At 46.4% G+C, this 12301-nt stretch overlaps 1 protein-coding gene and 1 long non-coding RNA gene across 2 annotated transcripts in view; both read left to right on the forward strand.

The window, feature by feature from the left end:
- Positions 1–11147, forward strand: part of LOC127464788 (uncharacterized) — a 34703-nt gene extending 23556 nt beyond the window's left edge. The window contains exon 3 of the long non-coding RNA XR_007901625.1: positions 11059–11147. This is a non-coding gene — a long non-coding RNA (uncharacterized LOC127464788). The remainder of the gene's footprint in view (positions 1–11058) is intronic.
- Positions 4093–9608, forward strand: LOC127464785 (uncharacterized). Its single transcript, XM_051775259.1, has 3 exons — positions 4093–5391; positions 5740–7521; positions 8141–9608. Exons 2-3 carry the CDS (start codon positions 6615–6617, stop codon positions 8428–8430), a joined length of 1197 nt encoding a protein of 398 aa, XP_051631219.1. The 5' UTR covers positions 4093–5391; positions 5740–6614; the 3' UTR covers positions 8431–9608.
- Positions 11148–12301: the final 1154 nt, after the last annotated feature.

The raw sequence follows: 12301 nt of genomic DNA on the forward strand, positions 1-12301 counted from the left end.
CCTTCCTTCTGTCCTCTCGCTAGATATTCTCTAGTGGGATAGACATTTGCCCTCAGCTGCAGAGCTGTCAGGAGCTTCCTATGGGGTATACCTCTATAGTTTTTCAACCAGTTGTTACTAATTGTATCCCCTTCAAAGTTAGTAATTCCAATACTTTGGGACTGAAGTTGGGTCCATTTCTGGAACTCCATCTTCTTCCAATTACAAGGCCGTGGGTAGATGTTTCTTGGTGTACTCACTTCCCATTCAGATGCCTCTTCCTCACCCAGATATTTCCACCATTGGTTTTGCTGTCCAGATGTTCGGGATCTTATCCTTGTCTCCTCCCGCTGTTGTCCATAGTTTCTCATATGTCTGCATGATGTTCTCCTCCTGCAAAACAACCCTTAAAGTGTTATCAGAACATTGTGCTAGCCTATGTAGTCTTCTAGCTTGCACACTCGGGATCAGTGCCTGTAGTTTGGTAATGCCTAGTCCTCCATCCTTGATGCTGGAGTATATGATAGCATCGCAAGTGTTGGCTGGTAGATGTAGCCATTTCTTGACCGTTGTCCTAATCTTTAGATCTAGGGCTTCCAAAAATCCAGCTTTTATCTCTGTATGATCTGCTAGATATATTACTCGAGGGATGGCATATGTTTTTAAAATGTCCACTCTCTGAAATGGTTTGAGTGGTGCTTCGGTAATGTAGTCCAACCATGTTTCTATTATTGATGTTATATCTGGTTTGGCTATTTGTACCCATGGGTCAATTTGAAGGCCCAAATACTTTTCGGAGCTACCCGGACAAACCATATTTAGGGGTGTACCGCCTATGGTCCATGGGGGACAGTCATTGATGGTATATGCTTCTCTAGTGGGTTTGATGAAAAAAACATGGCATTTTTCCCCTTGCGTCTTGAGGCCTGTCAGATCACAAAATGTCTCAAGTATCTCGATGTTTTTCTTCATGCCTTCCCAGGATCCACTAAGTAAGACCAAGTCATCGGCAAAAGCCATTGCAGTGATCGAATTATTCCTATGATGGAAACCTTTTCCATATTGTTCCAATTCACATAATAAAGGGTCCATAGCCAAATTAAATAATAAAGGAGACATAGGGGCCCCTTGTTTGACTCCTACCTTTTTTTGAATTGGGTCAGATTGCTCGTTTTTAGTGCCAATTTGAGTATAACTATTCTCATACATATTTTTAATCAGATCAATGATGTGAGCATCTACCCCTTTTTGCTTTAAACCTGTGATAATGTGTTCGTGGCTTACTGTATCGAAAGCCTTAGCGATGTCAACAAACACCACTCCCAGTTCTTTGTGTTCTCTTTTAGCATTCTTAATAAGAAGTTGTAACAATTTTAAGTTTTCAGAGCAACCTGGTGATTTTATAAAACCCCTCTGTCTAGGGTTTATGGGGCACGTCTTTGTTAGCCTAGCCGTCAGTATTCTTGAGAATAGCCTTAAGATCACAGACCCGATGGTAATGGGTCTCCAGTTATTGATGTCATTAAGATAGTCTGGCTTAGTCGATTTAGGTAGTAATGTAGTACGGCATCCCCTTATCATGTCCGGTATTTTCCCAGATGTTAACCATAAGTTAAAGATTTCTGTAGTTTGTGAATATTTGGGATCCATTTTAATTAGATCTTTTACTGTAATTCCATCCGGTCCAGGAGCTGCCTTTTTATTAATCTCATTGATGTTTTTAATAATTTCTTTCTCTGTAATCATTGCTTTAAAGGCGTTATTGTCCGCCATTCCCTCAGATCGAAACTTTCCAAGGCCTTTAAACCCGCCAGTTGTTTCCCATCTTGATTTAAATACAGAGTATATCTCTGGGAGTGGTATTTCACATTTCACAGATTCTATATTATCAAGAATTGTTTGTGCCAATTTCCCTCTGTCTTTGTAAAATAATTTTTGGAATCTCAAATATTGTCCCCTTTTAATTGCTCTCTTTTTCATCCATCTTGCTGCTTTTCTCTTACTTTGTGTATCCTGGTTCTGGCCTCTCTTCGGTTTCTTATTTGATGTTTTATCTGCTCGACATCTAGCCTCTAGGTGTCCATACCATTCTTCTGTTATATTGTTAATTAATGCATGGACATCTGCTGTCCCCTCAACAATTTTCTGGAATGCCCTTGGATAGTTCTTTCTTGTTCTTATCCCTTTTTCAATCTTTGCCACATAATGTGCCCTCAACTGATCCGGGGTTGATGTATCTATATTTGTTGATTGTTCCTTTCTTTTCTCTACCTGTATGTATACTTTCTGGTCTTCCCTTTCTTTTTGTACAGGGATCATATACTGCCTCTTATCGCTGGTCTGTTTCATTGTCTTAGATGGGATATGCTCAGCGATTAGCTTATTGGTGTATCTTTCTCCCTCGTATCTTTTTAGCAGTGTCTCCAGCAGTTCTTCCTCTTCCTTTGACCAACACTTACGAGCTGATTCTCGAGCTGTTCTCACTTTAGGGCGAGTAGCAGCAATTCTTTCCTGATTTCTAACTTCTGGGTGACTCAGCCTTTTATGCTGTCCCAGGCCAATTTTAGATTGGAAGCTCCTTTCACACTCCTCACAAATCCATTTTCCAGGTGTAACCATCCCTTTGGGCCCCTTGCACAATGGATAGTGACAAACAGTAGAGCAATAATTGTCACTTTGCAGACCACATTTATTGCATTGGAAAATGATCTTTCTTTTCCCATGTAGTCTAAGAAGGTGGTCTACAAGCCTCTGTACTCCCGATATTTTTATCTTACAACACGGACAGGATGGATTTTTGTCCGGTAGTTTCACCAGTGGTATTTCGTCTGGCGTTTGGTCTTTCTGGGAGTCTAGGATGGATTCAGTTGCAAGAATAAATGAATCATCCTCACCTCTGTTGCTTTCATTGTCGTTGTCAGAGATATTGTTTTCATTATCTCTGACTGAGTCAGGTGTTAATGACTCTTAAGGTTCTGGAAATGTCACTAAATTATTTCCCTGTCTTAGAGATTGCGTTACCTGCCAGTCCTCGATCTGTTCAGAACTAGCAAATTCTAACTGTTGCAATTCAATCTCCTGTGATGTTATTAGGGGAGTTGGTGTTTTATTTTCCCCTGTTTCGACAGGTTTCCAGTCTTTGGAATCAGTTTGTGTGACCGTTGATACATACATTAGTCTCAATGGTCGGCCCATTGTGTCAAATTCGGTAATTTGTCAGTCCAAGTGAGGGAAGACAAGGTTAACGGTACCCCTCAATACCTGTCAACCTATGCCCAACTTTAACCTGTGGGCAAGGCACTGGGTAATTAACTCTTGTAAGTTAATACCAATATAATTGGGTATCACTATTGTTAGATTACTATTGCTGGGCAGTGACTCCAGACGATAGGGAGAGAGAGGTATAACCCGTCCTCCGGACTGGGGCAGAGGTCGACTTAGTTACCCATATAGGGTATCCAGCGGGACCACGTGGAGGTGCGACCTCTGCAGCTAAGCCCAGTTAGTAACTATACTCCTTTAAGAGAGTCATAGTTACTCCCACCGTTTACCCGCGCTTCATTGAATTTCTTCACTTTGACATTCAGAGCACTGGGCAGAAATCACATCGCGTCAACACCCGCCGCGGGCCTTCGCGATGCTTTGTTTTGATGCCTTAAGCCCCTAATGTTTTTTTTTTATTTTCCTAATATTTGTAAGACTTGTAAATTTTATAGGTAGGTTTTAAAAAGCAGAAACCCCTTTGTCCCTTGTTCCTTTCCCTTGTTTACACATTCCCTAACCCTTTTACCCCATTCTATGCCTTCTATATCAATCTGCTTCTGAATGCAGCAGAGTGTTTAGTCTTCTGTCAAGGCAAAGGCCTAGACTGTTTGGAGAACAGCAAAGCAGGGCCTAAACCACAGAATACGGTCAAAAATTAGGTAACAATGTACCCTTTGTGCTCTGATGAAGCTGAAGGTGATGAAGTAAGTGGTCCCAAAGAGACCCCAGACCCAATTCTCAGGGGGAGGGCCCGGGGTGGACCAGAGGAAGGACCAAAGGGTGGACACATCTTGGATTGGATGGATAATGTTATCAAATGTAACCTCTCAGGCACGGCAGCAATGGAAAGATTGTGTGGGGGCTTATAGAGATAATCCAGAAAAGATGACAAATTATGTCCAAAGAGCAATCAAAACTCAGAATCCTGATTGGAGTGATCTAGAGGTTATGATGGATACCTTATTAGACCAAACAGAGAAGGAAATGGTGAAAAGAGCTGCTCAAAAGGCAATAGAAATGCAAAAAACCTCTGGGCAGTTTCCAGGCAAAGATGTCAAAGATATCTTCCCCCTCACGGATCCTGGATGGGATCCTAATGCGGCAGCAGGTTTAGGAGCTTTGAAACGTTATCAAGACTGGGTAATTTATGGATTTCGGCATGGAGTTCCAAAGGCGGTGAACTGGTCCAGAATGTATGAGGTTAGACAAGACATAAATGAGTCACCCACTGATTTTCTAAACAGATTGAAAGATGTTATCAGAAAATATACGGATATTGATCTAGAGTCAGATATGGGAAAGAAAAATCTGGTATACTTATTTAAAGGGCAGTCCACAGATGATATAAGAAGAAAACTGCAGAAGGCAGGTGGTGATAGAAAGGATATTAGTGAACTGTTAGATATAGCCTGGACGGTATATCAAAATAGGGAGCAGAAAAGGAAAACAAGGGAACAAGAAGGTGGCTATAAAGAGCCTCATAAACGTAACCCCAGGTATCAGAGGTCTAACTGCCGGCAGGACATAGCAGATGACAGATGTTCTAACTGTAAGAAGAAGGGACATTGGAGAAGAGACTGCCCGGAGCTGAGGGGAACTGAAAACGCACTTCCCCCACCACCACCCCCAGCCCCCCAACTGACTGTGAGTCAGAATGTATGAGGGGGACCGGAGGTTTCTTCCCCAGCAGAGCCTCTGGTTACAGCTAAACTGGGGGGGGAGAATGTTGAATTTTTGGTTGACACAGGTGCGGCATACTCTGTATTAAATACTTTGGAAGGGAAACTGAGCCATGAAACTGTAACTGTGGTAGGTGCTACAGGGGTAAGTGAAACAAGGCCATTTTTTAAACCTTTAAAATTCAAACTGGGCAAACACTGGGTAACTCATCAATTTCTTTATATGCCAAATTCTCCTAAGCCTCTATTGGGTAGAGACTTACTGGAAAAATTAGAAGCTGAAATTAAATTCACCAAGGGGGGAGACATAAAGGTTATAATCCCAGATACTAAATATGTCGAGGCAGCTGCTTTCTTTATACAGGAAAATCATGGGGAGATCCCTGCAGAAGTTGAAAATGCTGTCATACCTTTAGTCTGGGCCAGCGAGTACCCTGGGAAATCAAAGCAAGCTGAACCAGTAAGCATCGTACTCAGGCCAGGAGCAGCCCTGGTAAGGCAAAAACAATATCCTTTGAAATTAGAAAGCCGAAAAGGCCTAGCACCTATAATTGAAAAGTTCCTTAAATTTGGTTTACTAGTAGAATGCGAATCCAGATTTAATACCCCCATTCTACCTCTGAAAAAGGCTGATGGCAAAAGCTATTGGCTAGTCCAAGATCTTAGGGCCATTAATAGAATAACTGAGGACACTCACCCAGTGGTAGCCAACCCCTATACACTGTTAACCACATTGACAGAGGATTTAGGATGGTTTACTGTACTCGACCTTAAAGATGCCTTTTTCTGCATTCCTGTACACAAAGACAGCCAGGAGATTTTTGCCTTTGAGTGGGAAAATCCTGAGACAGGGAGAAAAACGCAACTAACCTGGAGAGTTCTTCCACAAGGCTTTAAAAACAGTCCAACACTTTTTGGAAATCAGTTGGCAAAGGAACTGGAGGACTGGAGAAGACAGCAGCAAGAAGGAGTTGTCCTGCAATATGCTGACGACATCTTAATTGCAGCCAAAAGCCGGGACCAATGCATCAAGCTCACTGTAAGTCTCTTGAACTTTTTGGGGCTAAGTGGGTATCGGGTCTCGAGAGAAAAGGCACAGATAGCCAAGGAGATAGTCATCTACCTGGGACTTGAAATCTATCGTGGGCATCGGCGACTCAGTACAGACCGAAAAGAGGCCATTTGCCTCTCCCAGAGCCCCACACTGTACGAGAGATGCAGGCTTTCCTGGGAATGGTAGGATGGTGTCGGCTGTGGATAGCTAACTATGGGTTGCTAGTCAAACCTCTGTATGAAGCCCTGAAAACGGCCAAAGAGGGAGTTGTAACATGGACAGATGAGACCAGAGATGTGTTCAAACAACTGAAACAGTCCTTGATGTCAGCTCCAGCACTAGGACTACCAGATTTGACTAAACCGTTTGAACTGTTCACACACGAGCAGTTAAATGTTGCTCTGGGGGTATTATCACAAACTCTGGGAAGCCAACGAAGAGCTGTGGCTTATTTCTCCAAACAGCTGGACAGTGTTAGCCAAGGGTGACCGGGGTGCCTGCAAACTGTCGCAGCAACTGTTATCCTGATTGAAGAGGCCTGGAAGCTCACCCTTGGGCAGCACATCACTGTGTATGTGCCCCATGCAGTTCAAGCCGTGCTTGAACAAAAGGGAGGCCACTGGCTGTCCCCCAGCAGAATGCTTAAGTACCAGGTTGTGTTGCTGGAACAGGACAATGTTACCCTAAAAACAACATCTATTGTAAATCCAGCTATGTTTCTGTCTTCAACACTAACTGACAGTGTCCCCGAGCATGACTGTTTGCAGACTATAGAGGAGACTTACTCCAGCAGACCAGACCTGAAAGATGTGCCCCTGGAAAATGCAGACTGGGAACTGTATACAGACGGAAGCAGCTTCATGCGAGATGGTAAGCGCTTCACAGGGTATGCAGTGACAACCAGAGACAAAGTGATCAAGGCAAAAGCCTTGTCAGCAGATGTGTCATCCCAAAAAGCAGAATTAATCGCACTGACAAGAGCCTTGGAACTGAGTGAAGGAAAGAAGGTAAATATCTGGACTGACTCAAAATATGCATTTAGTGTTGTACATGCCCACGGAGCCATCTGGAAGGAGAGAGGACTACTGACAGCCCAAGGCAGTGGAGTCAAGCATGCAGACCAAATCCATGCACTCCTGCAGAGTATTTGGAAACCAGAGGAGGTAGCTATTATGCATTGTAGGGCCCACCAGAAGGGGAAAACAATTCCCGAGTTGGGAAATCAGTTTGCTGATCAAGCAGCAAAAGGGGCTGCAGAAAAAGGCATCTTGGCAGTAGTGCCACAAAAAGAAACTGATTTGACAAAATACACCCCTAAGTATGATGAGAGAGACAATCAGCTAATTAGATCACTGAAAGCTGAAATCAAAGAAGGGGGGTGGGCTGTTACCCCTACTGGACAGGTTGTAGTCCCACCACCGCTCCTTAGGGAAATAGCTCAACAGGAACATGAGACTACCCATTGGGGAATGGAAAACCTCCTGAAACATCTAAAGAAAACAGTAATAGGAACAAATATGACTGAAGCTGTGCAGTCTACGGTAGGTAAGTGTGAAATCTGCAAACGAAACAATCCAGATACATCAAAGAGAGTGGTACTAGGGGTAACAAAAGCTGGAGACCAACCCGGAGATTACTGGCAAATAGATTTTGCTGAGTTACCACCATGGGGGGGGTACAAATACATCCTTGTACTGGTTGACACTTTCAGTGGATGGCCTGAAGCATACTCCTGTCGCACTAACGCAGCAAGGGAAGTGGTAAAAGCTTTACTAAACCACATAAATTCCAAGGTTTGGGGTTCCTCTAGGAATGGCATCAGATAGAGGAACACATTTTATTGCGACAGTAGTAAAAGAAGTATGCCGCATCCTGGGAATTGTCTGGGACCTACATACCCCCTATAGACCTCAGGCTAGTGGCAAAGTTGAACGAATGAATGGCACCTTGAAAATGCAAATTAGTAAAATTTGTCAGGAAACATCTATGTCCTGGGTTCAGGCTTTGCCACTAGCTCTGCTGAGAATTTGTATCCAGCCGAGGCGGAGGGATAACATAAGCCCCTATGAAATATTATATGGAAGACCATATCAGGCACCACACGTACCAGGGGATGTACACTTAAGGGGGAGAGCCGATTTACAAAAATATTTGATTGCTTTAGGCTCTACTTTGCAGAAGCTGCAGAAGGTCATCGAGTTATCCAGACCTATAGGACTGGACACCCCTGCTCACCCATTCCAGCCAGGAGACTGGGTCTACGTCAAGTGGTGGAACAGTGGCCCCTTGAGAGCCAAGTGGAGAGGACCATACCAAGTCCTGCTGACTTCCCTCACCTCCGTCAAAGTTGCTGGCAGAGAACCCTCGTTCCACTACTCTAGAGTCAAGAGAGCATCAGCTCCTGGAACAACCAAGCAGTCAGAACCAGACATCGACGACGAGGATGTGGAATAGACTGCTTGTTCTGTGCATTCTGTCCATGCAACCGGTAACTATGAACCGAGTTTGGAACCAAAAATTGCATGTGGCCCTAGTCCAAAACGTATCTAAAATTCTCCGAAAAACGGAATGCTGGATTTGTACTCAAGTACCAGCAATTGATGATGAGAATAGTGAGTGGCCCCTAATTGGCATTTTACTAAATGAGACAAACTTCGGTAAGTCCATGACGAATTTCCCAGGGACCTGGAAGCCAGTTACAGAGGCCTATTATCCGGTGGCCCTAAGTAATGTACTTTCTAATCAGGATGTTGTTCCCTGTATGATCATAAATGCTACAGGAAAAATCATTCTCCCCCCCTACTGTGATAAAAACAATTCAAAAGAAGAAATAAACCCAGAAATCGTTGCAGGGATGGCACAGTTCCCTTTGAGATTAATTCCTCCCCAGGGTTCAGGATGGTATTGGATTTGTGAAAAGGAAGCCTGGAAAGTTTTGCCTCTTGATAAGGATCGGGCCTGTGCCCTGGGGGCAGTGATTCCAAATATAACAATTCTCGATCCAATTGATGAACCAGAATGGGAAAGACCCTATCCAAAAAGAGTGAAAAGAACTAGCAATCCCCTCATTGAGCGCCCTACGATTTTCCATAGCATAATCAGAGCTTTAATCCCATCTCTAGGAGTGAGTGAATTGGAAAAGGCAATTGTAAATATTTTGGCTGTTATGGAAAACATACAAGATCACACTCTGGATGCAATTGAAACCCTGAAAGAGCAGTTCCAAAGCTTGTCTCGTGTAGTAATACAAAACAGAATGGCCCTCAATTTTTTGCTAGCCTCACAGGGAGGCGTGTGTAAAGTCATCAATACCAGCTGCTGTTCTTACATAGATCAGACTGGTAGAATTAATAATGATTTGGCCGCAATTCGAAATCAAACCAAAATTTTTCATCAGATTTCTCTGGATGATATCTCCCTAGGTTTAGGAGATGTCCTCAACAAACTCACCTCATGGTTACCGAACTGGACATGGATGAAACAACTGTTTATTTTAGTATTGTATATACTTAGTGTTAGTGTAATAGCTCACTGCATGCACTGGTTTTATAGTTGTTGTAGGTGTAGGTAGTAGAGATTGGACAAAGACCTTTGGGTTTTGTCCAGTCTCTAAGGGGGAAACTGATGCCTTAAGCCCCTAATGGTTTTTTTTATTTTTCTAATATTTGTAAAACTTATAAATTTTATAGGTAGGTTTTAAAAGCAGAAACCCCTTTGTTCTTTGTTCCTTTCCCTTGTTTACACATTCCCTAACCCTTTTACCCCATTCTATGCCTGCTATATCAAACCTACCCCTGAATTCAGTAGCAGTGTTTAGTCTTTTGTCAAGGCAAAGGCCCAGACTGTTTGGAGAACAGCATATCAGGGCCTAAACGGTCAAAAATTAGGTAAATATGTACCCTTTGTGCTCTGATGAAGCTGAAGATGAGGAAGTAGGTGGTCCCAAAAAGACCCCATACCCAATTCTCAGGGGGAGGGCCCGGGGCGGACCAGAGGAAGGGCCAAAGGGTGGACACATCTGGGATTGGATGGATAATGTTATAAAATGTAACCTCTCAGGCACGGCCTGGGCGCGCATCTTATATCACCTACTGCCTTGGCAAATAAACCCTTTCTTATTTCACCCCTAATTAACTGCTCCGGAGATTTTTTTCAGCACCAAAATACACAGGCAACAGCTCCCACCCCGCCTCAAGGCCCCCCCTCCTCTCCACACTCCAAGGCCTTCCCCCTCTCCGGGATCCCCGGTTAAGGGGCCCGGTGCTCCCTCTCTGCTCCCCCCCCTCCAGCATTCCGGGGGTCCCCCAGCTCCGGGATCGCCCCTCTCCAATCTCCCCACTCCGCGGCTACCGGGGTTCCCCCCCGGCTCTCACGGGGCCCCCAAACCGCTCTCGCCCCCCCCCCCTGCCATTGCCCAGCGACCGCCAGGACCTTTTGGCTGCTCTTCTTTGTGCTCCCGCTCGGCTCCTCCCTCGGCTGGGCCGCCGCTTTTGGCGGGTTTCCTCCTCCGGGATCCGCCCCCTGCAGCCCTTCCCCCCCTGGCCCAGCCCCCTTGGGCCCCCCCTTTGCGCCCCGCTTGGGCCCCCCTTGGGCCCCCCTTGCCCAATAAATCTGATTATACCGACAAGCAATTGGTTTTAATCCACAAAACCCAAATATATAACCCAGCACCCTGGGGCATGAACAAAGTGGTTTTCCTTGCCCCCCCCCCCGAGTCCAAAGTAAAGGGAGAGGGGAAAAAAACCTGCAGGTGGGAGAGCTCTTGCACTCTGGTCAAAAGTGGTGATTGCAATCTGGTAACTCCCGGGATGGGGGTCGGGAAGGGGCACTGATCCACCCGGCAGCATTCCAGAGATCCTGTGCCACGGGTGCTGATCCCGCTTTCTTTCCATAGGGAAGAGGGACGGGAATGGATACGACCCCGCGCCCACCAGTGAGTCCCAGCAGCGTGTGTGGATCCAGATCCTCTGTGCAGGGATCCCAGGATGGATGCCGGGATTCCAGAGGGGAATGGGGGCCTAATGGCTGGAGCGGGATTGGAAGGGGATTCCAGCTCAGGGCAGGAATCCAGAGTGGGATCAGGTGGAACTGTGGACTGGGATCAGGGCTGGATTCTGGAGTGGGATTGGGGTGGGATGGATGGAGTGGGATTGGGGTGGGATGGACGGAGCAGGATCAGGTGGGATTCCGGAGCAGTTCCTACTCTCCCTGGGCTCCACAGCCAGATCCCTCCCCTGGGATGGGAACAGGGACATGGTGACTCCTTTCCCCGCTCTCATCCCAGCAGGAATCACTGCCTGAGCGATCCCGGAGCTGGATCCGCCCCTTCCCTCTCCCTGCAGAAAGGCAGGAGCTGCTGGCAGAACTCATCCCGCTGCTCCCACCCACCCCGGCCCCCCTGCGGCTCTTCCCGATGGATCAACTTCCTGCTTTTTCCCGTGTGAAACGCAGGACCACAATTATTCCTGAGGCTTTAATTTGGTTGTGAAAATCTCCTGCTTTGGGCAATAAATCCTGGCTCCCTCCTCCGGCATCCGGCAGTTCCTCTGTGGGAACCAGGAATAGGAAGGGGACAGGGGGGCTGGGATGGGGACACTGGGAACAGGCTGTGGCCACCAGGATTTGGAATGGGGACGTCGGGACTGGGATGGGGACACTGGGGACAGGGATGGGGACACTGGGAGTAGGTTGCAGACATCAGGAATGGAAATGGGAACACCAGGAGACAATGGGGAGAGGGATGGGGACACCAGGAGCAGGATGGGATGACCAGGAGAAGGTTGGGGACACTGGAACAGGCTGGGGACATCAGGAATGGGATGGAGACGCCAGGAATAGCAATGGAGACATTGGGAGCAGGTTGGGGACACACGGAAATGGGAATGCGGAAAACAGAGCTGAGATGGGAACATCAGGAATGGGAATGGGGACACCAGGAATGGGAATGGGGAAAAGAGAACTGGGGTGGGAACCCCAGGAATGGGAATGGGGACACACGGAAATGGGAATGGGGAAAACAGAACTGGGTTGGGAACCCCAGGAATGGGTACAGGGACACTGGGACTGGGAATGGGGACACCAGGAATGGGAATGGGGACCTGGAGGACCACGCTGGGGACACTGGAAGCAGGCTGGGGACAGCAGGAACCGGGATGGGAACACCAGGAATGGGAACGGGGACATCAGCAGCAGGTTGGAGACACCAGGGACTGAGAATGGGGACATCAGGAATGGGATGGGAACACCGGGAATGGGAACACTGGGAATGGGAACACCAGGGATGGAATGGGAACATGGGGGACCATGATGGGGACACTGGGGACTG

Source organism: Manacus candei, unplaced genomic scaffold (genome assembly GCF_025592945.1).
Source record: "Manacus candei isolate 608988 ecotype Guabito, Panama unplaced genomic scaffold, ASM2559294v1 h1tg000270l, whole genome shotgun sequence".
Taxonomy (NCBI): Eukaryota; Metazoa; Chordata; class Aves; order Passeriformes; family Pipridae; genus Manacus; species Manacus candei.

Bases quoted from the DNA above. Each gene is read 5' to 3' on its own strand.
- LOC127464785 (XM_051775259.1), top strand. From the start codon at position 6,615: ATGCTTAAGTACCAGGTTGTGTTGCTGGAACAGGACAATGTTACCCTA. The intron at 7,522-8,140 runs GTAAGTGTGAAA...TGATTGCTTTAG, and splicing joins AGCTGTGCAGTCTACGGTAG to GCTCTACTTTGCAGAAGCTG.